The sequence below is a fragment of the Petromyzon marinus genome, chromosome 27, assembly GCF_048934315.1.
Source record: "Petromyzon marinus isolate PM22_M1 ecotype Great Lakes invasive population chromosome 27, UKy_Petmar_22M1.pri1.0, whole genome shotgun sequence".
In the NCBI taxonomy this organism is placed as follows: domain Eukaryota; kingdom Metazoa; phylum Chordata; class Hyperoartia; order Petromyzontiformes; family Petromyzontidae; genus Petromyzon; species Petromyzon marinus.
Window position 1 is genome coordinate 8,648,062 of NC_133693.1, and position 26,985 is coordinate 8,675,046.

The 26,985-nt window shown below is 40.0% G+C and overlaps 1 protein-coding gene across 6 annotated transcripts in view; it reads left to right on the plus strand.

Moving 5' to 3' along the window:
• EYS (eyes shut homolog) overlaps positions 1 to 26,985 on the plus strand; it is a 539,265-nt gene that overhangs the window by 379,981 nt on the left and 132,299 nt on the right. For all 6 annotated transcript variants that reach the window (XM_032961555.2, XM_032961552.2, XM_032961557.2 and 3 more), the window contains 3 exons: positions 5,922 to 6,018; positions 7,647 to 7,754; positions 7,913 to 8,058. In XM_032961555.2, coding sequence (XP_032817446.2) covers positions 5,922 to 6,018; positions 7,647 to 7,754; positions 7,913 to 8,058 — 351 coding nt within the window. The remainder of the gene's footprint in view (positions 1 to 5,921; positions 6,019 to 7,646; positions 7,755 to 7,912; positions 8,059 to 26,985) is intronic.

The window sequence follows — 26,985 nt, forward strand, 5'->3', positions numbered from 1 at the left end:
CCATTGTCACTACCCTATTTTGAGTAGTCAATGGCACTGCCGGAGACAAATTCTGTAATTTGTAATACCTAAGATTACCCAGGTCATGACCCAGTTGTGGGTTTGCATTGGCCTACTGGAGGTTGTGGAATGATGGTGCAGTGGGTTCACACACTGCACTATGAATCTGGTGGCATAAGCTCGATTCCCGACCTAACATCACTGGCGAGTGATATATTGCACCCGTCCAGAGCTCCCCTTCACAAACCTCCACTGACTGGGATGGTCAAACATTGTCCATGACCGATATGGCATGGGGTGACCTTCATGCAAGCCGTGTATTGACAGAGGGCTGTAAGCACATGCTATGATTGTCGAGGATCCCACGACTCAGTAGGGAGTAACCATTATCACGACTGGAGGCCCATCTGTATAATGTTTTGTCTTTATATTTTCAACAACAACAAATGCAGAAAAGCACAGAACCAGGATACACTGCATTCAGACGATTGGTATAACCACTAAACAATAGGGGGACCCTTAGTTATGGATCTAGGATGCAACACGGTGGTAAGATGTTAAATACCTCGTCTTGTATGGAGGAGGTTGTGGGTTCGACCCCGACCCTGACGCCTGTATATTTGGAGTTCTCGTGTTCTCCCCGTGGTTGCGTGGATTATTCTTCTCCGGGTGCTCCGGTTTTTCCCTCCACATTTAAATTAACATGTATTTCGTGTATTTGGCTGCTATATATTTCCACGTAATAAGCCACTTCAGAGAGCTATCGTTTGTGGCCAGGTTTCTTAAAAAAAAAGAGCTATACAGCTCAGTGGGCCTCACCTGGTAAAACAAAATAGAAACATTTAACGGAAAAGAACGGAAAGGGAAGAGTAGGAGATATTAAAGTGAAAGGAAAAGGAAATAAGAAGAGTGATGGATAGCAGTAAGAGGTCATACTGTAAATTGGTCCATTCGATAATACCAGATCTTTCTATGGACCATTAGTGATCATGCAAAAGAGCTCCACGGTGTTCAAGTCAGTGCTCAAAATTGGATAGTTTATGATCCTTCCTTTTGAGACTCATCTATAATAAGAGGGTTTTTTTGGTTAGATTTCGTGAATATAAAATATAAAAGTTCAGCATCAACCGGTGTGTTTAAGAGTAAACCCACAACATTTACAATTCGAGTATGATATTTATGGATAATATTTGTCACGAAAGCCTACGTATTAAACATTCATCTGTATAATTGGATCTTTTTAGCAGTATCAAAGGTATCTATTTGGTGTTTGAACATCTTAACACATTTGTTTTATTGCCAGAAAGGGTAACACCTATTTTTTTTCATACTCATTTGTATTTGCTCGTCCATGACAACATGTCGCCATCATACTTTGAAATGACTCCCTGCTCATAATGCTGCCCATCCCACATTGCAAGCACAAGGGGGGGGGGGGGGTGGGGGGGGGGGTATTGGGTTTAGTGCGACCATGTGTTCTATACTCAGTTAATGAAACACAGCAGTAGATGCTTTATTCGTGGTGGACGTAAAAATTGTAAATTTCTGGGTGGCACAAAGGGTCGACTCCACGTTTGTGTGGTAACCTCCCAGGGATGGCTGCATGGCATGGGGCAACGTGTCAGCGATGGATGCAGTGGCCCAGCCGGTGAAAGGCAGCCATGCCTGCCTGCCTGCACCTATTGGGGTCTCTTAGTTGTGGGGTTAGGGGTTGCTGGACTACAGCATGCAGGCACAGCCTCCATATAAGAGTGGTACAACACATTCCAGGACTGATGTAAAAGGACATAACCATTGATCAGCTACTTGAAGTGTGCCTACTTTTTATCCTTATTGAGTATACTCAAACAGTCAGGGCACAGTATTCTGGATAGTTTGTTCTTTCGTTATTTATACATTGTCTATTAAAGATAGAACACGGTGGAGTGCTGAAATAAGAAAAAAATCAAGCATCGAGCTGTCGTTATCGCAAGAGTACACTGTGCCAGAAAATAAAGTTACAAAACTGTGTTGAATGTGTATGGTGACAAAGCACCATCACATGTGCAACACTTGAAAGGTCGGCTGCAGATTTTCTTTTCGCAGAGCAAAAAAGGCTCCCGAAGGTGACCCCCAGGATAGGGTGGCTGCCGATTGTGGTGAGTGAGGAGCACATTGAGGCAGTGCATGATGGGTTTTTGGAAGACACCGTGTTACTGGGTAAGCTGTGTTCGGATCAGTGGGGGGGGGGGGGGGGGGGGAGATATTGCACGACCATTTGGGAATTCGTCTTCTAGCACATGCCAAGTACATGTCAATTATACATACTGGTTTAAGTTTGTGAGCCACGTGACAGCTTCGGGAGTCGCGTGACTAACACCATTCAGTCCTCTGGAGAGCGGGTATAATATGCAAGTTGTTCGTGATGTGGTCCATTGTCTAGTTTGGATGGGAGTAGTTGCATTGGTCGGTCATCTTTGTGGAAGAGAGTTGTGCAGCGACCAGTTGTTGTCCTGGAGAGGTTGAAGGAGCCACCAAAGCTTTCTTGGCAGATCAAAGCCATGCAGGAGCAGCAGTGAGGGTGTTAAATTGGGAATTAACATGTGATAACAAGGCATGCGAGAACAAGAGGAAGTGTCTGAAAATGCCATATAAGAGTCTTGACCTAATGAGGACAGTCTGGGACAGGTTTAAGAGATAATTAATTACCGGTGATGAGACAGAGATTCAACATAATGACCCCTAAGTCCAAACCGCAGCATATGAAGTGGAAACTTCCGATTTCTCCAGCACACTACCGTGTCCTGCAATCTTCATGAACGATAGATGCACGTGTGATAAGAGGCTGCTTGGTCTGTAGTTCAAGTCGATATATTACAGTGCTTAACTAGAAGAATGATCGAGGCATCGTATCAGGTTTGAGGTACTTGTATCTCAAATTTGTGTAAACATTTGAGTGGCAAGAAAATATCTATGCAAATGAGATGAGGTCCGAAATATAAAATTACACTGATAAAAAAAAACATTGAATTTTAGGAATATAATTTGCCAACTTATGCATTTTATTACATTGAAAAAACACATTAAAGTAAATTTTGTGAAAATTATGATTGAATGCTATTGCCGTATTTCAGTGAATGTACATTTTTTGTTCTTTATTTTGTGTTTAAGAAGCAGTGTGAGAATTTGTCGGTGCTTTTCCGCGTCAACATTGCACATGTACAGATATCATTTGTGTTGAAGAACCTGTCCGAAACTGATCGGGTGGAATGTGTTGCTTTTTGATACTAACTGATTAAATTCCATTCAAGCTGTGTGATCGGCAGAGAAGCCCCAAATAGCGTTTAGGCATGAATACAAATACGCTTCATATGTTCACAAAAAAAATCACACAATCGCAGAAAATAACATTACATGTTTTTTTCCTAATTTTATTGTAATCCTACATTTTATTGTTGTTGTTCGGGATATCGCGGATGTCATGCAATGGAAATAAACCAATAATTGGGTTCAGGGTGCAGTGCAGAAACTACTGCGTCATGATACCACCCCTTTCAGCCTTCCTACCAGACAGTCTCGCCCCCTTCACCTGATGAAGGCCGCTTGTGTTGTGGCCGAAACGTCGTGAGAATATTATTGTGTTATTTTATTTTATCAATTTATTATTTTATTCTCATTCTACGTGACTTTACCGAAAGAACCAAAGAAGACGTTAAGTTGTTGTTGTTGTTGTCTACATCATTAGACCTCCTTTGCCAGTACCAAAATGTAATAATAGGGGTTTTCCCCTTTTTTTCTGGCAACAAAACTGAAACCTTTTTACAAGGATTCATGTCTGCATTAACCACAATACCTGCAGTCAAAATGCAAACAAAAAAACATACTATGATAATATATGCATTGTCCTTGAAACTGATTGGTCCACACCAAAGGATGGCTTTCTTTTGAGCCTCGACCCAATTTGTGCTTGACCAGATGACGCCAAAAGGCGACCAATTGGGTCGAGGCTCAAAAGAAAGCCGTCCCTTGGTGTGGACCAATCAGTATCAAGGACAATGCATATATTATCATAGTATGTGTTTTTGTTTGCATTTTGACTGCAGGTATTGTGGTTAATGCAGACATGAATCCTTGTAAAAAGGTTTCAGTTTTGTTGCCAGAAAAAAGGGGGAAACCCCTATTATTGTTGTTGTTGATGAAGAGTTTGTATTTTAATAATGAAATCTGTGAAAAGGATAGCATTTTTCAAAGGCAGTGGTAGTACTGGTTCATTGGAGGTCCTAAGCACAAATTACCCCCGTACCCCTACTTCAGTTTTGTTGGTCCGAAATGCAATGAGCCCTGTGGTATAACGTTCTCTCATCAAAACGTTATACCACAGGGTATAACCAACACCACCTGACCAGTGAATTAAAACATGTACATCTGGCCCTCAAGAGAAACGGATACTCTGACCGTACCATCCGCCAAGCTGTTTCTCCCTCCATACAGAAACAACCACTTGATACTCTGGTCAAAACCATCACACTACCATATATAGCAGGCGTTACTAAAAAGATCTCCAAAAATCCTAAACAAACACAAGATACTGGTCCGGTTCAATACAGTACACAAAATCCGTGACCTGATCCCATCCGTGAAGGATGTCATTCCTGACTTACAGTACCCTAGGGGTTTACAAATTGAACTGCACCTGTGGTGATTGCTAAATCGGGGAGACGAAACGACATGTCTCTGACCGAATTCGCGAGCACAAATCAGATTTGAAACACGGCAGGACGAATTCTTCTGCCATAGCTGATCACTGTTACGACGCTGTGGGTGATCACGATATAATTTTCTCCGATACCAAGGTCCTTTGCAAACCGACAGGTTATCATCAGAGATTTATCCACGAGGCAATTCAGATTTACAAACACAGACATAATTTCAACCGAGAAGTTTGTTTCAAATTAAGCAACCATTGGAAAGATGTTCTAAATCGAACCAAACATTAAACTAATTTTCAGTGGTGTAGTATATTTATTCAGGTGGTGGCATTCCAAACTTCCAGGGTGGTGTATTATCATCTTGTGCTAATTCCAAGCGTTGTTAGTGGTGTGTTTTATGCTAATTTCCTTTGTCAAGGCGTTTTTTGTTTACCCCCTCAGCTTAAAAGGAGGCGACCTGCGCTTGGCTTTCTTCACTCCAACGCTGTCCGCTGGACAGTTTGTCCCTTCACCTGATGAAGGCCACTTGTGTTGTGGCCGAAACGTCGTGATTTTTGTTGTTTTATCTCTTACCTACGTGACTTTACCGAATAGAACCAAAGAGTATGGATCCTTGCAGTCACGAAAGCTTCAAATCTAGAATTAACCATATTCCCTTTAAAGTTGTTTGCCCAAGACATGCCTAATCCTCATGAGCAATTTCAGGATATGGCAATCTGCTTTATGCATTTGTGTGATCAGTGTCTATTTAACACTGTAGGCTTTCGTGACCAATATCCACAAAAAAAACAGTTTTGTGTTAGATCGCGTAAATATAAATGTGTAATTAACCCACCACCACCCGACACAGCCAATTAGTAATGTTTGTGATGTAAAACGTGCCAATTAGTTACCACCTCAGCACACCGGTGTGTTGGAGAGTAAAACCACAACATTTACGATTTGAGTACGACGTTTCGCTGATGACTACAACCAGATAATTGGCTGTGTCGGGTGGTGGCGGGTTTACGACGTATTTATATTTACGTGATCTAACCAAAAAACTTTTTTTTATGGTCATCAGTGTCGTGAGTTAAGTGCTGCTGGAAACTGATGGATGATGATAATATTTTGCCCTGATCAATTGCACCAAGCCAGAGATGCAAGAAGGCTGCATGCAACCACCTTGTTGCCATCCTCAACTCCCACGCCTGCTAACGCCGTGGTTGATCGTGTTTTTTTTTCATCGGGCAGGATTTGATGGCGATCTCTGTGAGTCGGACAAAAACGAGTGCTTATCGGAACCATGCAAGAACAACGGAGTCTGCAAAGACAGAACCAACGGCTTTGAGTAAGTGTGTAGACCTTCTGGCGCTCCGGCTCTGCATGTCATGGCAATTATATCAAAACAGCTTTCCTCACTTCGTTCTGAACTGGACAGGAATTTAACATTGCCCCTGGTCGGCATGAGTCGCAACAGCAATGGAGTCGCATGGCAGCATTTGGATTGGCACCGTGACTCCGGGCATGTGGGTCGTGTGATGACGTCATGATCCACCGTACAGCCAAGTAACGGTCAGGGACACCCTTTGATTGGTAGGACTTCATCTTCTTTGGTTCTTTCGGTAAAGTCACGTAGAATGAGAATAAAATAACACAATAATATTCTCACGACGTTTCGGCCACAACACAAGCGGCCTTCATCAGGTGAAGACACTCTCGTCCCTTCACCTGATGAAGGCCGCTTGTGTTCTGGCCGAAACGTCGTGAGAATATTATTGTGTTATTTTATTTTATCAATTTATTATTTCATTCTCATTCTACGTGACTTTACCGAAAGAACCAAAGAAGATGAATCCTTGCAGTCACGAAAGCTTTAAATCGAAATTTGGTAGGACTTGATTTGAAAATTCTGCCAAGTTAAGCTGAGCCACATTACCACCTAAGCAGCTGCTTGGTGTTATGATGAGATCGAACACCTTGCATTTACAGGCTCAAATCCCATTCCGGGTGGTTATTACCTCTAGTATTGATAAAAAGAGTACTATTTTCGAGGAAGTCATTAGTGGTTTACATGGAGGGTCCATTAGAATGTGGAATTGCCTCTTTTGTACATGGAGTAATGAATAGGCAAAATGTATTTATTCATCATTGTTTAAAGTTTATGTTTCAGATATGTAGTGAATTGGGAGAATATAAAGGCTGCTGTATATTCCTACTGTATGTGCTTAAGGCAGTCATGAAGCTATTAATTCTAGAAAAAGGAATGCCAATCATACTGCGTGATTGGTGCTGTTGTAATGGGAACACAATGTGGCTTATTAAAGATAATTGCTTGAGAAATACATTCCCTTATTACAGTTTAAAACTTTCCAATGATGTATGCACGTATTTATATATTCTATGCTATTTTTTTAAAAAAACGTTCCATTAACACACAGGAGCAAACAGCAGACATCTTAATATCTTTGGCAATTTATACTGATAGTATAACCTGCTTGTTACGCCAGGCTTATTTTTTTACAAGAACAACCCAAGACATTTGTCAATATTTAGTTTAATAATGCTGTGGCATTCAAAATAAATATTTCGTGGACACAGTAAAAAGAACCATCTGCATCCAACAAAAAAAACCCCACAGAAAATAAAAACATCGTAATTCTATTCCATAATTGTATTGTTCTATTTAACGTGCTTCCTCTGCGTCTGTGTATTAATTGACTTATTGTACAATAGTAGTTGAGTACCAGCAACTATTGTTTTCTAAAGGACAATTGTACAAAGTGTTCTCATTGTGAAATACCAAATGGTAGAGTAAACTCACACAATAGCACGTAGAATAATGCTAATTCAGGGAGCTATTAATTTTTTAGCATTGAGCGACTCACCTATTCTCTGAGATAACAAAGCTTGTTGTACACTGTACATCCTATTACAATGCCTGCGCTCACACTAACTTTGTGAAATATTTTTTTCTAGGTGTTTATGTTTTGATGGGTTTCTTGGGACCTTTTGTGAAGTTAATATCAATGAATGTGAGTCTATGCCTTGTGAAAACAACGCAACCTGCATTGATCTTCACAACAGGTATGTTGACTGGGTAAAGTTCAAACGTGCTGGGTGTGAGTGGCTGCTTGGTTATAGTAATTGTATGGACACATTTGTCACTATGTGTGTGTGTCTGTATCTGGGCCTAGTTTGTAAAATAATTATTTTCATGTTTCATCGGTCTTTATTTTTGACAGATTTCGTTGCCACTGCCCTGCCGGCTATTATGGGCCGCTGTGTGAATTGGATGTCAATGAATGTGAGTTGAGGCCTTGTGAAAACGGTGGGGCCTGCATCAATCTTGAAGGAAGCTACCGCTGCCTCTGCATACCTGGGTTCACAGGTGAGTGTGCATCACAGTCACAGTTATAGTTAAACAGCTGAGTTCTTCTTTCATATGGCAGTGGGACATTTGACATGAATAAGCTATTTAATAGCATCTTTGGAAGCTTGGGGGATTGCAACATTGTATCTGCAGCTAAGTGTTCATATAGCGCGGGCCAGCGTGCCACCAGTTGCACTGTAAAGAAATAAGAGCACCAAACCTTGCAGTGGCTGTACCATTCAACTGCACTTTAACCATTTTGTAAGTGTCTAAAGTATGCCTTCATTAGAGGAGGATAAAGAATAGGATTGTTGCTGCATTCCAAGTGCTTTGGTTCGAGTAACCCTTGTAGAACTCTGTGCCTTTCATTGTACTCTCACTTGTCGATCTGAAACGCATTTCCGTCAATGACAGCGTTTAATGTTATTGGCAATGCTGGAACGTTACCAATATACGGTTGCTTCAATTGTAAGTATTGCAGTATTTGTTCGAGTCAATGTTGGCATCTATACGTTCACAACTGTGGTGGGATGTTATCTTCCACGCCTGGTATGCAGAAGGTGGGCGTTCGATCCGGACACTGACGCCTGTATATTTAGAGTTTGCATGTTCTCCCTGTGGTCGCTTGGATTTTTTTCTCCAGTGCCTCCGGTTTTTCTCTCCACATTTTAGATTATTTTGCTGCTATAAATGTTGAGCCTTCATTTGTGGCGAGGTCATTTTGAACAATAGGTTCACACCTCAGTGGGCTTTGTCTGGTAGGATGGGGATGGTTTAGTTTTATTTGTCTGTGTTTGCGTGATTTGATTATAACCTTTCTTGTACCTTGCACTCCGATCACGTTTTTGTATTGTTTGTTGTTTTAACGTTCTTAACCGCCCCGACTGGACATGTGTGAAAAATAGCTTTATAGCTCATCGGATTCCTCCAGTATAAATATATATATTCTGATTCTGTATAAACTATGTGAGCTAGAATATGATATGAAATTGAAATCAGCGTCATTATTCGCGATTGCCAACGCGTGTTTTTCATTCTTATTGCATTGACACTTTTCGAGCAAATATCGTTCTGATCACTTGCATCGTTTACAGCTTTTGTTCTGTCTTCTCCACGACTAGAACATCTCCCTGTGCTACGTGTGAATTGTCTGTTACCTTCTTACCTTAACATTGCTTATTGTAGACTTTTTTTTGCTTTTTGCATTTCATTCAGATGACATACTTAATTTTCAGCCCTGCTCCATGAAAATATATGCGACATTTATTTGAGTTATTAAAGTAATTGTACCGTTGTATATTTCCAGTTATATGTTTCCCCCATTTGCAGTGTTGGGTCTAATGGTAAAAGTTGAGGTAGGTTTTTTGTTGTTTTTAAAATCTCAGTGACCTTATGAAAATGCCAATAATAAGCAGTGTGCACCTAGATTATAAATTGTGTATCAAAAAATTAATCCCAATGAAACATGCGTTTACAGTATTTTTAGCTGCTATACATTTCCACATAATAAACCATTTCTTTGAGCTAACATATGTGGGCCTACTCCCAGTAAAATATAAGGAGCATAGTTTAGTTTTAGATATGATTGGGGACGTTGGAATATGCAGACTGCAGCTTAAAATATGTCTGGGAGTGATAGCAAAAGAAATTAAATCTACCAGCTTCAATGTAAACAAACAGATGTTCTTTCTTATAAGTTAAATTAATGCAACTGTTAAGATAAAAAAATAAACCTGTTTATGGTCTTAAATGGCAAATGCATTATTCATGTTCTCAAAGGTGCGTTTGCATTAATGCCATGTGCCTTATATTAATGATAGCACAATGTTAATATTCACCGAGCTGACACGTTTTGTTTGCTTATTTACGATAGATCATAAGACATGTTCGGGTGTGCTTGTGATTAATTATTTGTTTATATACTCATAGTAATTGTTATGATCTTATAATTTTAATAAACCAAAGTTGCCGAGGCTCGTGTTAATCATGTCTCACTATAATGATCAAATCGTTATCTTGCAATATATGAAAAATAGCAACTGTGACATGATTCTGTGATGCAGCAATATTTCAAAAGTTAACAACAAATGAAATCGCTTTGATTTTTGAAGACTTTGACCAGGACATACAGTGAGGGAAAAAAGTATTTGATCCCCTGCTGATTTTGTACATTTGCCCACTGACAAAGACATGATCAGTCTATAATTTTAATTGTAGGTTCATTTGAACAGTGAGAGACAGAATAACAACATAAAAAATCCAGAAAAACGCATGTCAAAAATGTTATAAATTGATTTGCATTTTAATGAGGGAAATAAGTATTTGACCCCTCTGCAAAACATGACTTAGTACTTGGTGGCAAACCCCTTGTTGGCAATCACAGAGGTCAGACGTTTCTTGTAGTTGGCCACCAGGTTTGCACACATCTCAGGAGGGATTTTGTCCCACTCCTCTTTGCATATCTTCTCCGAATCGTTAAGGTTTCGAGGCTGACGTTTGGCAACTCGAACCTTCAGCTCCCTCCACAGATTTTCTATGGGAATAAGGTCTGGAGACTGGCAAGGCCACTCTATGAACTTAATGTGCTTTTCTTGAGCCACTCCTTTGTTGCCTTGGCCGTGTGTTTTGGGGCATTGTCATGCTGGAATACCCATCCACGACCCATTTTCAATGCCCTGGCTGAGGGAAGGAGGTTCTCACCCAAGATTTGACGGTACATGGCCCCGTCCATCGTCCCTTTGATGCGGTGAAGTTGTCCTGTCCCCTTAGCAGAAAAACACCCCCAAAGCATAATGTTTCCACCTCCATGTTTGATGGTGGGGATGGTGCTCTTGGGGTCATAGGCAGCATTCCTCTTCCTCCAAACACGGTGAGTTGAGTTGATGCCAAAGAGCTCCATTTTGGTCTCATCTGACCACAACACTTTCACCCAGTTGTCCTCTGAATCATTCAGATGTTCATTGGCAAACTTCAGACGGGCGTGTATATGTGCTTTCTTGAGCAGGGGACTTTGCGGGCGCTGCAGGATTTCAGTCCTTCACGGCGTAGTGTGTTACTAATTGTTTTCTTGGTGACTATGGTCCCAGCTGCCTTGAGATCATTGACAAGATCCTCCCGTGTAGTTCTGGGCTCATTCCTCACCGTTCTCATGATTATTGCAACTCCACGAGGTGAGATCTTGCATGGAGCCCCAGGCCGAAGGAGATTGACAGTTCGTTTGTGTTTCTTCCATTTGCGGATAATCGCACCAACTGTTGTCACCTTCTCACCAAGCTGCTTGGCAATGGTATTGTAGCCCATTCCAGCCTTGTGTAGGTCTACAATCTTGTCCCTGACATCCTTGGAGAGCTCTTTGGTCTTGACCATGGTGGAGTTTGTAATCTGATTGATTGATTGCTTCTGTAGACAGGTGTCTTTTATACAGGTAACAAGCTGAGATTAGGAGCGCTCCCTTTAAGAGTGTGCTCCTAATCTCAGCTCGTTATCTGTATAAAAGACACCTGGGAGCCAGAAATCTTTCTGATTGAGCGGGGGTCAAATACTTATTTCCCTCATTAAAATGCAAATCAATTTATAACATTTTTGACATGCGTTTTTTTCTCGATTTTGTTGTTATGTTTCTCACTGTTCAAATAAACCTACCTTTAAAATTATAGACTGATAATTTCTTTGTCAGTGGGCAAACGTACAAAATCAGCAGGGGATCAAATACTTTTTCCCTCACTGTATATACGAGCGTTCCAGTGACTTATACTACATTCCAACAAACATCTTTTGCCAGGTTTTTTCTGCTCTCCTGCATTATCACTTGTGTTTACATTTGTTTTCTTACATTTTAATGAAACGAGAGTGCATGGTTCTACCAGACGTGTTGGTGAGCGGTGTGTGTGTCTTTTTACATATGCCATTCGGGTGTAAAGATAGATCGATTAAATCAATTGAACGATTTCATTTACATATTATCATAAGCGCACGACACATGCATTTATGCAGGCGTGTAAAAAAATAATATGGTAATATTTTATTTTTAAATGTTGTAGTGTGTAATGAGTTCACGTGACCTCTGCAGCCACTCATGGCCATTACGTTTTCCACAACGTCAAAAAAAAATCTACATTTTTATCGAATCGTGACCCTGGATCTAGAAAATACAGTGAATCACCACGAGGGTGGGGGTGACACACACAACATACACCATGAAAACACACACACAAGACAAAGATCCCCCGTATAGTCATAACATACTGTTGGGGCAAGTGTTGTTAGCAAGCATCTATGAAGGCCGGCACGGCACACAAAGGGGTGGTGGGTGGTCAGCACCACGCCCGTCTGCCTTTGTCTCCCCAGTGGCGGTGTTTACACACCACACCAGGTACTCATTTGAGGCTGAATCGACCTAGGGGAAGCTCAGGACCGGTTCAGATAATCGTCACTGGTGTTGGCCGTGAGCGGGAATCCATTTCGGGTCACTAGGTTCGTACCAGCGCGCTAACCGCTACACTACTGCTCCCCAAAACATGCACCACACACACGCGCACACATTTATGACGGCACTATATAGTCTATGTTTTCTTAAAATTCATCGGAGTTAATTAATTCATGTTTTCCTTCAGACCTTTCTCTATGCACAGTGATTCTAATTATGCTGACACATATCTCGCTGGAAAGCTATTTTGCATGTGGAAGAATCATGCAAAGAGCTAATGCCCATGTCAGAGGTCGAGAAATAATAAAAATGTGCAGCTCTCTGTCAACCATTCTGGATGGAGGTTTCCCCATGCCGTGGTAGTTGCGCGGGTTGTTTGACCATTCTTCACACTGGATGTTGATAAAGGAAGTATACCTGGGCCGGTTCAGATTGTCACTCACTGCTGAATTCAACTTAGGCGTTGGGTTTATTGGACACTGTGCTATTTCCTTCTACCCTCTCTCCATACAACATACATGAATCCATAGTAATAATAAAACATGTAAAATCAATTCTTGCATGCAATATTTCGTGCATGTATCATGAAGCTTAAGAATAAATATTAATATATTAATCGATGCACCATTACACGTGGCAAAATATTATTTTAAGGATGTCGAGGGCCATCTAGTGTAGGGTAAGAACGGCCACTTGAAGTCGTTACTTAGTGTGCTGTGACTGCTTTTTTAATCACCATCTGAGAAACAATTGGTTTATAAGATGGTGATAAAAAAGAGTGCTGTACACACCGACCAAAATAGTGACAATCAATTAGCTTATTTTAGGCTCCCCTGGCATCTATGCACAGGCTCAGTGTGTATCTCAATTTCCACCATTAAAAATTCAACAACAAAAACATCTGTACCCACTTAAATGCGTGTATTCTTGTGGACTAATTTAGGCCACCAAAACCGGCAGCCATATTTCTTCTCACGTCTAGTCCAACCAGATAGAAAATCAACATTAATGGCCGCTCCAATCACAGTCTACATTGTATGGAGCTAATCAACAAAGCTTTTAACAATATTGCTAATTATAAATCGTGGTATTTGTTATGAAGTGTAATTATATATGTGAAACAGTTGAACATTTTAGCTAATAAACATTTTTAACTCACCAATTTAAGAAAAAAATATGCCAGAATTTGTGTCCTTCATCACTATCTGTTTGATGTTTTGTTTTCCTAAATAATGCCTTGTGGCGGTAGCTTGGGCAGGCCTTTATTCATCAGCACATTGACCATGGCTTATTATGGTTTGAGAACCTCATGAATGTTAGCGCTACAGGATGATATCTGAAAACCCACGGAGTTCCGACATTGCAGTTCCTACATATTGCAGTCTCTGTTTTCATGCATTAGATAACGGGGCACATTATTTAGTTTGATACATGATAATGTTTACATATTAAAAGCAACCTTATTTATTGTTATAACTTAGAAGCTATTTCACACCTGAGAAGACAATTTCAATGTTCTCTGGCTTCGTGGGGAAAACTACTTTTTTGAGCATCAAATTAAATACAAGGAAATTGCATTTGTAGGCAGTTGTCTGGAGAAAATGGGAATAATTGGTGAGCCCAATTTGTAGGTCCTATCTTTACAGTGGTGTATTGAAATATTGAAAGGAAAACACTTGAATGGCTTGTTCTGAAAGCAGCCAATACATTAGTTTCGAGTGAGGAGAACTGAAAAAAGTAACCCCTTGCAGAGAAAGCTATTTAAATGTTGTATCGTTGCCTATCATTCTTAATGTGCCACCCACTGTACACACTAGCATGTGTGAATTGCATGCAACTATATTCTACTAAATATATTTTTTTGCAAGATGTGTCTTTCGGCCTTTTGTTATATTTGGCCCCATGATGTTTAGGAATCAATATCGTAGGTAGTGAGTGTGCAATTTGATTGTTTTTGTTTGAATACAAAACCTAATCCTCAAAATACGTTATTATATTTAATTTCAATGAATGTTTAAGAAACTACCAGTGTGTTCAAATGGAGTCGTAAATAGTTCACTGCACAATTAACCCTGCGTCTCAGTGGTGATTCCTGGTCACTGCTGACGTCAGTGGTGATTCCTGGTCACTGCTAACATCAGTGGTGATTCCTGGTCACTGCTGATGTCAGTGGTGATTCCTGGTCACTGCTAACATCAGTGGTGATTCCTGGTCACTGCTAACGTCAGTGGTGATTCCTAGTCACTGCTAACATCAGTGGTGATTCCTGGTCACTGCTAACATCAGTGGTGATTCCTGGTCACTGCTGACGTCAGTGGTGATTCCTGGTCACTGCTAACATCAGTGGTTATTCCTGGTCACTGCTAACATCAGTGGTGATTCCTGGTCACTGCTAACATCAGTGGTGATTCCTGGTCACTGCTAACGTCAGTGGTGATTCCTGGTCACTGCTAACATCAGTGGTGATTCCTGGTCACTGCTAACATCAGTGGTGATTCCTGGTCACTGCTAACGTCAGTGGTGATTCCTGGTCACTGCTAACATCAGTGGTGATTCCTGGTCACTGCTAACATCAGTGGTGATTCCTGGTCACTGCTGACGTCAGTGGTGATTCCTGGTCACTGCTGACGTCAGTGGTGATTCCTGGTCACTGCTAACATCAGTGGTGATTCCTGGTCACTGCTCATATCAGTGGTGATTCCTGGTCACTGCTGACGTCAGTGGTGATTCCTGGTCACTGCTGACGTCAGTGGTGATTCCTGGTCACTGCTGACGTCAGTGGTGATTCCTGGTCACTGCTGACGTCAGTAGTGAGTCGTGTCTCAACTGAGCCGAGGCCATCCTTCAAGCTGCCATTGTGTGGTGATGCAATAGTCAACTCCCCCATGAATTACACGGGGGTCAGTATTTACTCGACATAGCATGGCACTGGCTATGTTATAAGAAACTGTATAGTCGAACCTCTCTTAACAACCAACGTTTATTGGTTCCATGAAACCGGTCGTGAAGTGATTTGGTCGTTAAGCGAGTATAGGAAATGCACGTTAAAGGCTTAATTTGTTCCGATAGCATCAAAAGTTCCCCCTTTTCACCCAAAAAACGTACTTTATAATATTTAAACAAGGGATATTAATACATAAAGATACTAACAACATTATAAACACATGATAGTAAAATAAATATGGTAAATCAATGCATTAATTAATATTTACTCTACCTACAACAGCCCGTCAATAACAGGGGAATGGTCGGTAAGTGAATACTTTGGGCTCGATGGAGGCCCGTCGTTAAGTAATTAGTTGTTAACAGGGATAGGCGTTAAAGAGGGGTTCAACTGTATTTGTCCAACTGTGAGTCAAGGAGTTACAGGATTTTAATAATATTGCATGTATCTCTACAGGTATGAAACATGTTATGAAAAACATTACTCATCCAATGCAGTTTCATTACGCATTGTATTTTAGTTTGAAGAAACATTTACCCCACCCGTACTTTAGGAAATGCCATCATGTTTCCCGCTACTCGTGGTCAAATTTAGTTCCGTGAAATATTTTCATAGTTTAAACCCCTTACACCTAGTCCCATACTTACGAGACATTTTCTTGTGACGATGTCACCATTTTCATTGAGATATCTACTTTAATTACCCGCAGTGCTTCGTGCCTTGAATCCTTTACATGTTTTACACCTGCCAGAAGCGTGTTCTGACGTTTGTAAATATGTGCAGGTACGTGTAAGTTTCTGAAGCACTTCAGGGATTCACTCCGAGAAAGTGCATGGCGCACGTGTGGAATAAATGTAGCATTCCATTTGCCCACACTGTGACACTTCGAGTCACCGGTTTAGTCGCTATAGGGATTCTTTAACACCAGTCTACTCATGTCAACGGTTTATAAATAGGACTCCGCAATTGTCATGTCAATATGCTTGGCTGTGGAACGCATTGTGAGGCAACAACAGGTATATGTTTGAGAAGGTACGAATGTGGAATATTTTTCTTGACAAAAAACACTCCGAATTGGATCTAAACTAATACGATGGAATACGTTCATATTTTAAGTGGCATGCTTTTCGGCCTACATTTCTTTTTTTTATGCTAGTGAGCAATGAAAATTAAACCTAAAGCAATTTATTATTTAATTAATATCCATCTCTGTACTATACATCAGCTCCCAAAATATGCTTTCAATATTTCCTCAATCTCCTTTATTAATTATCTGAATCTCCAAGATGATTCCAGAGGGGACATTGTTTCAATGCATAGGACAGCCCTCTATAATCTCAATTTTGACATAGCCACCTCATTTTTAAAGAGGCGCTCCATAGGACCCGAATATTAATGGTCAGGAATTGCAAGTGGCGATCGAGTGAGACACGTCAAATGGAATGGCCTTGCTCGGGAGACACTGAAGTATTTTTAATGAGATTCTTACAATGGTGGTTGAAACACAAAGCAGTTTGTTCTTGGATGCAGCTGTCTCAAGGCCAGGAGGAAAAAATCGAAAAGGGGGCCCTCAAGATGTACATGAGTTGGGAGTACTGAGGAAATCCTAAGGCCCCATCTCTACGATCTTCACAAAGCTCGTATATTGTAATTTAGTCTGCCTGTTGATGCAGGATTTTTTCAATGCCAATGGTGATTATGCAGTCATAAATAATATTGATAGTGTGTATTATTTTGATTGGCCCGTATTAGAAGGTTTTGAGTCTGTTACACTGACGATGAGAAGGATAGATAGAATTACTCTTGCCATAGAGAAGTACATTTTATCTTAATGTATTGTCTCGGCCTCGCTGTGCGCTGCGTTGCACCACTATCCGAGTAGTTAAACTCGCATTCAATAAACCTTCAGAGCCAGGGTGAACATCCAACTCCAACGTATTTAATTAATAGAACGAGGTAAAACTGATGGAAAAAACACAGCACAAAATACAGCATCTGTTAATACTTGTGTAGAGGAGTAGTGGGGTGACATCTGTCATCTGTAGAGTGGGATGACGTTAGTGATGACGTCATGTCATCGAGGTGGCGGGGTACTTAAGGGGGACCCCGGGACGAGGGCGAAGGTCGCCGTGGGGAGAGTGAGGTGGTTGCCGTACGGGAGTGAGAGTGAGGGGAACGAGAGTCTGCGTGGAAGACATCCCAGCCGAAGAAGGGCTAGAGGTGTCGTCGCCGGACGGTGATGGGTGAGCCCCCGCCCAGGGCGGACGAGGGGGTAGACATAAGGGAAGCCGTACCGGGGCGTAGATAGCTGAGGGATGTCCGCAAAAAGGACTGAGTTCTGACGCGTGTAAGCATCGAGTGTAGAGAGTGTAAATGGAGTGTATAAGAGAGTGTGTAACAGTTGTGAATAAACGGCAAGCAGCCCTATGTAAGAATCCTCGTCTCTGTCTGGCTCTACAAGTCTCCTGGGTGTAAAGAGTTACTACACTACAGTTGCAATATCAATACAATGAATTAACACTGGAGCATCATAACATTGTCTTAGATAACATGAATCTCAACAATAGGTCCTGGATGGACACTGAATAACTATACAAGAGAATAAGCTACTGTAATAAATCAGGTCACTTTGTGTAATCACCATACTGCAGCCTAAATGTACAGTGCTGCATATAGCACTGAACTGTGGATGAGATACTTCTTCATCCTTGCTCTCAAGATCGCATTAAAGTTACATGGGTACAAGTCTGGCTCGACTTATCCAACTACAAATAACTTTCACAATAATGCAAGTGGCAAGCTTCGTTGTTAACTAGGCCTCATTCATCATAACAATTTAACAACATTATAAAGGCATTTACAGCATTATAACGGCAATCCTAACATAACAGCATTCCCAGTATCATATAAACATAAACGAATTTACAGACAATGCTTCTTAAAGTCCCACAATGAGCAGATGCACCTGTCTTCACTGAGATGCTAATTGTGCCTCCATTTTGTACTCTGTGTAATGGCTGGCACCCCTCCCTCGTGGCTTCGAGAACCTTTAAATCGTAACTTCCTGGTCACGTGACCAAACTCAACACCATACCAGGAAGTTCCTGTGTAAGCACACCCCCATATCTGACCATGGGGCAGAACATGTATGTAGTATGTAATGGACTCATGTGTCATCTGCAGCCACTAGGGATACCTACATTTACCGCAATGTAAAAAGTGATCGATTATGAAATTGGATTGCAGTCCTGAATTGTGCTAATTCATTAAATTGCTGGGAGATTGGAGGGCAAGCATTTTCATTTAAAATGATTGTTTTTTCATTTCAAAAGCAGTAAAAACTTTAACAAATGTCCGTTACTTAACTAACAAAGCCTCATAGAGGTACATTATGGGACCTCCTTTTCCAGTACCAAAATATGAGAATAGGTTTTCCCCCTTTTTCTGGCAACAAAATAGGTGTTGAGATGTTAAAACACCAAACTGAAACCTTTTACAAGGAATCATATCTGCATTAACCACAATACTTGTGGTTAGAATGCAAACAAAAACATACTCTAATAATATATGCATTGTCTTTGAAACTGATTGGTCCACACCAGAGACAGCTTTCTTTTGAGCCTCGTCTCAAAACGGTGTTAGACCAGAGGACGCCAAAAGGCGTACAGCCCAAAGACAACGCACTATCAGAGTAATGAGAGCTCGGGTGAGCAGCTACATCATGGTAGCACAAGTATTGTGGTTAATGCAGACATGATTTCTTGTAAAAGGTTTCAGTTTGGTGTTTTAACATCTCAACACCTATTTTGTTGCCAGAAAAAAGGGAGAAAACAAATTCTCATATCCTCATAGAGGTGTTTCAAAATGTAATTCTGCGACAAGAGGGTTCCACGTTTGTATATTTGTAAAACTCTTGATTGTATTTATTTCAACCAATTTGAATCCAATCATGCTCTTGGTATCATTCTGTAATAAGAAAACAAGTAAAATCTGAATCAAATCAAATCCAAGGATTTGATTTCAAATCTGAATCACACAGTCCCGTGCATAACCCTGTGTTGGAAATCAGCCCGCTCGCTCAAAGAGCTATCGTAGATCTACTCTCGAGATCCCTTCAAGTAACCATCATGAGTCACATCCTGAGGGAGCGGTGCTACATTTACCCAGATGCCCGAACAGTAAGGTGTTTTCAAATGTCCTTTAATTCTCACACCTGGACATTCTCAGAGCTGTAATGAAGTACAAAAATAAATAGGGGGAGGGGTGGGGGCAATGGTGACCAGGCTGAGATGATGAACATGAGATAACCTAATTTAAATTACCGGTGTCTGAAACCTGTTCTCTAACCATAGAGCGTAATGGCTCAGTGCTTTGATGCCTGAGCCCCCGTTGAAGACTCTTTGTTAAAATAAAAATAATATATGATCCACTCTGCTTTTCTCATAAAATGATCATTTACTGTTACATATATATGAAATAGTGTTATATATGTTTTCTAGTCACATTTGTGGTATGTCTTTGTAGATGCAATAGTTTGAACGTCAACAATTGAATCATGGGATGGTGGCACACTAATGAACACATGATTACGGTTGAAAAAACTGTAATTTTGATGTAAAGCTTTCGTGACTGCAGTAATTCATATTCTTCGTTGTTTCGGTAAAGTTACGTTGAAGGGAAACAACAAAATAATAAAATATATATAAACAACAAAATTTTTATTGTTATATATATTTTATTATTTTGTTGTTTCCCTTCAACGTGACTTTACCGAAAAAACTAAGAATATAAACTGTAATTTGTTCACATAATTGTCTGCCGTGCATTGATTGGCATATGAAGATAAGCAAACGCTTTTATAAAACAACAAATTGAGTTAAAGCTTGCAGCTTATTTGTATTGATTTGTTCGCAACAAAATGTTGATGCAATTACTGTGCGACTGATCAAGTGCTGACTTATAAAAGAGACACATTAACATTTCACGAATTATTAACTTAATGTTGCGTTAATTATGGTTAAATAATCGTGAGATATTTTACACAAATATATCTGTTCATCATAGACTGGCACGTTGTGTTATTTTAGGCATTGAAATTTGTATAAGTGAAAATATCGCAATAAAATCTAAAACTGTTTTGGTGGTGCATTATAGCATTATTTAATTAACTCCTGAATAAAGATGTATTGTTGTATTGACTTACCCTATTGAGGCATGGAAACCCTAGGTGAAATGCAGATTCGAAGTCTAGCTGTCATTAATACTGACTCATTAATACATGTCCCCACTGTGCTGGTGTCATATATATTTAACAAGGAAGAAAAGCACGCATATCCATGGGTTTGGCAATGTTTTCCAACATGCGTTCGTCCTCCGAGGTATTTTGTTGTTGTTGTTGTGGAAATGAATTACTACCTGCGAGGACATGGATGAGGAACGTGGATATCAGAGAAGAATATGGAATAAGTGCAAAGAATGCCAAGTGTGCAAAAAATGTAGAAGCGTGCAAACAACCACGGAGGATATGCACGCTTGGAATTACAATGAGAGACAGAAAGTTATAAGCAAGCTTGTGCTTATTGCCTGGGCTGTTTTTTTATCACTGAGTTTTGAGTAATCCTAAAGTACATTTGACCCTGTTTTTAATAAGGTATGTGCCTAATAGCAGTACGGCTTTTTTTTAATAATCGTGTTGAAATCATTGTCCTTGATCACTTTAATATCCACTGGTTCATGGCAGCAAGAAAGCCACGCCACAAACAATGCTGGCCGTGAAGCTGATTTATTTTCAAATTAAGAACAATCTTGAACAATTAGTTAACTGTGCTACTCACAGGCCAGATTGTGTCTCAGATTGGCCCAGAACCTTAGATCTGTTCCTCACCTTTGACCCAACACCATGCGCAAGTGATGTCACTCCACCAATTGGCGCCCATGACCACTAATTAGTGTAAAGTGCCCCAACACTTTTAGATTAGAATGATAACCTCCATGACGGTTACTCTCACTTCCATTTGCACGCAACCTGTTTTGCAACAAACGATGCATCAATAGGTGTCTTGGCTGTTTCCGATATTATCCACAATTTCATCACTCTTGGAAACATTCATTCTCCACCGTTTTTTAACGTTAACTGCCAAGCAGCAGACTCTTCAAAAACACGAGTTTCTTGCGTTTTTCAATTTCAATTACGTTATCTTGACGTCAGTAACAACAGGTCTATCCTTGAAAACAGTTTCAAGTGATGGTTTCCTTTCACTGTCCACATGACACGTTATTTTGACTTCATATAAAAATGTTCCCTTGGAAAAAATTAATATTAATTCTGTGGTCATGAATTTGACGTATTTGGATATCAATTTGGATATCACCGAATGGGCAATCTTCGATGGTCACATTGCTTTTGATAAATTGCTACGCATAAGGAGTATTATGGGTTAAATTCGGAATCTGTTTACGAATTATGGAACATTGTCAAAGCTAATTTCCATCGCATTTGCATGCACCCTATTCCCAAAGCGTTGGGTGGGTGCTTGTGGAGTCTTTTGACTGTCTGCAACGCAGCACGCTTCATGCGATCACACAGCACGCTTTGAGTTGCAATGCATTGTGCTTTTTTGTTGTCCTAATTATATAACTTGGGAAATGATGAACGGTTAGTGTAACTGTTAGGCATCATAAAACAATAATGCATTCATCTAATTATGGACCTTTTTTATTAAATGTGGACAAATCGAGGCACTACTCATTATTTATATCATAGTAACTAAAATTACGTTTGAAAATTTAAAACAAATGAAAGCCTCTGCACATGGATATTGAATGACTGAAAAAAAACACGTTGTATCTGTTATGATAGACTTACCCTCAAAGAGCCTCATATTTATTTTCATTCAGATGTCCTGTGTGTATGTAAAATATGACAAAATATGCATAGCTTTGTTCTGTTAGGAATAAGATTGCATCGGCATCAACATCATCAGCAGCATCTGTTGACAGGTAATTCTGATGTTTGCAACAGTTCAGGGTTTACATGCTAAAATGAACATTGGGCAGTGTTCATTTCCATTTGTGGCCCTGAACTAGTGGTGGAAATTCCTCATCCCTATGGCAAGTACGATTATCCGAATAGAACAAACACCATTCCTCACACGTTTGATACTCAGTTTATTGACAGGATGGGATTTTAATTTATGACCGTTTTACTACTAGTCAAGTGCCTTTTCATAGTGCCACCCAGCTGAATCAAAAAAAATTAAGGGTAAGTAGAAAAGTGAAATCTGTCACATTCAACTCTTCATTTGTAACTTCTGTGGGTATGATATACAGTAAAACCTTGGATTGCGAGTATAATTCGTTCCGGAAACGTATTTGTAATCCAAAGCACTCGTATATCAGTTGTGATCACGTGACGCTCGGCAGACAAAGCGTATACGTACCACTCGTATTGCAAGACCTCGCTCGTTTATCAAATTAATATTGGTCTAAAATTTTTGCTCTTCTTGCAAAACACTCGCGGACCAAGTTACTCGCAATCCAAGGTTTTTCTGTATATGTATAGGGTTAGTTTGCACAAAACTCACAGAACTTGGTGCGATGCCTGGTTTCTCACGGGCGGAATTTTCTTAGGCAAAACTAAAATACTTTGTCCACATAACCATGATGGATGGTGAACAATTACTGAGAGTGGCACTGGAGGGGAGTGCACCAAAGGCACGCTAAAGAGGTTGACCTAGAACACGATGGTTGCACAAGCCTGGTCATCCAACAACGCAGGGAAATAGCAGACGTCAGAACTCAGTGTAAACACCGATACGCGAAGGCTTCTGCAGTGGCCATTTCCACAATCGGTGACAATACTCTACTACGATAATGAACAATAATAATTGATATATCATCTTCATTTCACCAAGGTAAAACAAGTGTTTCCGGGTCAACAAAAGAACATGCAATATTTTCTCCAGAGAATTCAAAGGGGAGAGAGACCATGCTAGCATATATGAAAAAAATAAGAATGGGGTGTACCCATTTTGTGCTAGCATATATTTGCAGGGTGTTAAAGCCATTTATTTTCTGCCAGCAGTGCTAGTTGCAGCCATTGGTAAATAGCTGTAGTATTTCATTTCCTCAGCAAAATAAAATAAAGTACTCTTTCCCCAAAAGCTCACTTGCCACTTGGAGCGATGCCAAAATGGCACAAATGATCATTTGTTGCAAAAATTTAGACCTGGCCTGTTGCAACCCGCTGGAGAGAAAAAGAAAAAAATAATAACCTTTGTTTTAAAGGTTTTATTTATTGTAATTTTTCCACCTTGACATTCATTACATTTTAAATTATATCACAAACTACAAAAGTAATACTGTGGGTAGATGTATGATGCCGTGAGCTGTTATGGGGAGTATTTTTCTCTTCATTTTATTTACTTTATTTTTTAGCAAAATGGCGATTCATGGCTTGTTTATAATAAATATGTATGTTTGACGCTCGAAAGCTGGCTGTATATTGGAAAACCTCGCAACGGAAACATCGTATTTTTCACATCAAGGCGTTATTGCTAAGAATAGGAAAACTACTTCTCAGCATTTTAGGAATCAAGTTGTTTTCCCTGCAGTTGGTGGAAATATTTTGAGTTATAATGTCTAAGCATATGGTTATGCAACCTATGACCCCTGTGCATGTGCGCATGTATGTTTAATTTCTTTCTCAGCCGTATATAGCCAACCACGCTAATCAGAGGTGCATGTTTATTTGGGTTTATTTTGAACATTTCGATTGGATATATCTGCTGCAGCCAAAGTGTAAGGATCATCTCCATGCCGGAATCAGTATTGGGATAGTACTCATCGCCTTTGGCAGCTGTGAACGGGTTTTGGAGATTCGACATTTATTTGGTGGGGACAGTCTTTACATAAGCAACCACCATTGTTGACTTCTCACAAAGTGGTATAGTACTTATTTTATCAGCTCTAGAGGGATAGTGAGCTGAATTGATTGCCAAACAGAATTTGAAGCCACAGTCTTCCAAATGGAAGTTTAGCGCTCCAACCAGTGCCACTTTTTCGATTTAAAGCTTTCGTGACTGCAGGGATTCATATTCTTGGTTCTTTCGGTAAAGTCACGTAGAAGGGAAACAATAAAATATTAAAAAGATAAAACAATAAAATTCTCACGACGTTTCGATTGCAACACAAGCAATCATCATCAGCTGTGAAAACCACAGCAAGAAATTTTGAAAAAAGTGGCAGTTTTTTTTTCAAATTTTCTTGCTGTGGTTTTCACAACTGATTATGACGATTGCTTGTGTTGCAATCGAAACGTCGTGAGAATTTTATTGTTTTATTTGTATTATTTTATTATTTTCCTTCTACGTGACTTTACCGAAAGAACCAAGCATACAGTGCCACTTTGCTGATATACCTAAGATCTGGAGAATTCATAAATAACTTTTTATAAAATGTCAGGACTCTACAAGGCAAACATCCATATGAAAGTGACCATTGCAGTAAATGTTCAAATTTGGCAAATTTAGGCCTTGACTCCATGTGGTGTTTTGCTGTTGAAATGTCTGCCTCACAACATACAGTAGCCCATTCGTATTCCTGACCAGACACATAGTTTAAACCACCAAATTCTCATAATCCTCTACTCTAGTTTTAAGCTTCCTTCCGACCATGCTATCCTATTACCTGCTATTGTCATTGGCTGGTCCTTCTACTGGTTTTAAAGAGTATCGACTAGAAATGTTAAAAAGGTGGACCTTAAGTTATTCTAAACTTTGCTTTTTTCACATGATTAATCTGAAGACTTCAAGTGGAGCTAACATTTGGAATATAAACATAATAAACTGTTGCATGCCATTTGCAACATTTTGGATGTATTATGATTATTGGGCTGATGTTACAATTGGGCCACAGCACAGGAGGGCTGAGTGCCACTACCGTCCTGCATGTCCGTTCACGTTCATGAATAGCCCTTGGCACCAGGAGCGTGATTTTACCCTACCTGGTGGCACTGGCTGGCATGAAACTTATCATGTTCATGAATCATGGCGTTGATATCCAGAGCGTTGATTAACAATTATTGTATCCAACAGTGGCATTTGTTTAATAGGCCACAATGTGCTGATGAGGCTTGGTGGAGTTAGAACTATTCCAGGGGTTGTCTTGGTGAAGGAAATGGCACTGTGACGCATTGATCTAGAAACTCAACTATGTTTTATTTTACAAGGTAAAGCCCACTGAGCTGTATAGCCTTTTTTCAGAAGTGACTGACCACAATTGATAGCTCAATTAAGTGGTTTATCACTTGGAAATGTATAGCAGCCAAATAATCTAAATGCATGTTTCTAAACGTGGAGGGAACAACCAGAGGATCCAGAGAAAAATCCACGCGATCACGGGGAGAACATGCAAATTCCAAATATACAGGTGTGAGGGTCGGGATCGAACCCACGATCTCAGACAAGGTTGTTAACATCTTGCCACCGTGGCACTCCTTGGATAAAATAAGCCAATTGGAGAATCGATTACATATTCGTTATTTTTGGTATTGAAACTAAATAATTGTTTTTGATAATAACACATGTGTTTAAATACAAAATCGATACGGATTTTATCCTTAAATGTGTGTGGGGTGATATGCTCGTCACTTTTATAGACTTGAAGTGTCCGTGACTTTACCGAAAGAACCAAAGAACACTTTTATAGCCCTGAGCCAGAGGTGGAAAATCCACAATCCTTTGCCAGTGGTAATTTATCCGTTGGACAACCGCTGCTGATTTTCTGCAAAGTGGTACTCCTTGTATTGAGTAATAAAGGACTGAATATGAACCTGAACTGGGTTCAGAATGCATAAACGGCCAATAGCAAGTTGTGCACTCTACCCCCCCCCCCCCCCCCATATCACCTGGATGTATTGTTTCAACACAGGTGTATTTTTAAATATAAAAAAATGGCCTGCATTTTAAATGAGAAGAAATTACACATTCAAAATTGTCTAAACACCGAATGTTTTCAAGTGAAAAATTGCGTGCTCATTGCTGTTATCAAACAACTCCTTTTTGAAAAATGGGCTTTTAATCACATAGGGCTTTCTTGGACAAGAGAAATACAATACATAAAACTATAACAGGTCGTGTGGTCGGGCTTGTTCAATTTTAATGAGAATGGGCAAGTAATGCACCGGCTTGTTCGGCTGGTTTTGTTATCACGCCGCCAATGTGGCCGAGGTGTTAATGTCATTGTGTTCATTGTGTTGCTCTATCTAGGCTGCCTGTTCCGCCGTCTAGTTCTGGGTGTATATATGTGTGTGTGTGTGCATTAAGAACAAAAAATCATGCACAGATGGCTTGACCAATAATAATGAATCTTTAAACAAATCTTAACCAGAATGAGAATTATAGCATTTTGAACCACTGTGTAATTTTAATGTTCTTTGAATAATGCATATGATGTCATGTAAATGTTATTCTGAATTAATAGTTTTTTAAGTTTAAACTGTGAAAAAAAAACTGTGAAGAGAAAAGTAACACTAAGATGACTTAATTTATTTCCATACCATTATCAAACTTAAAGA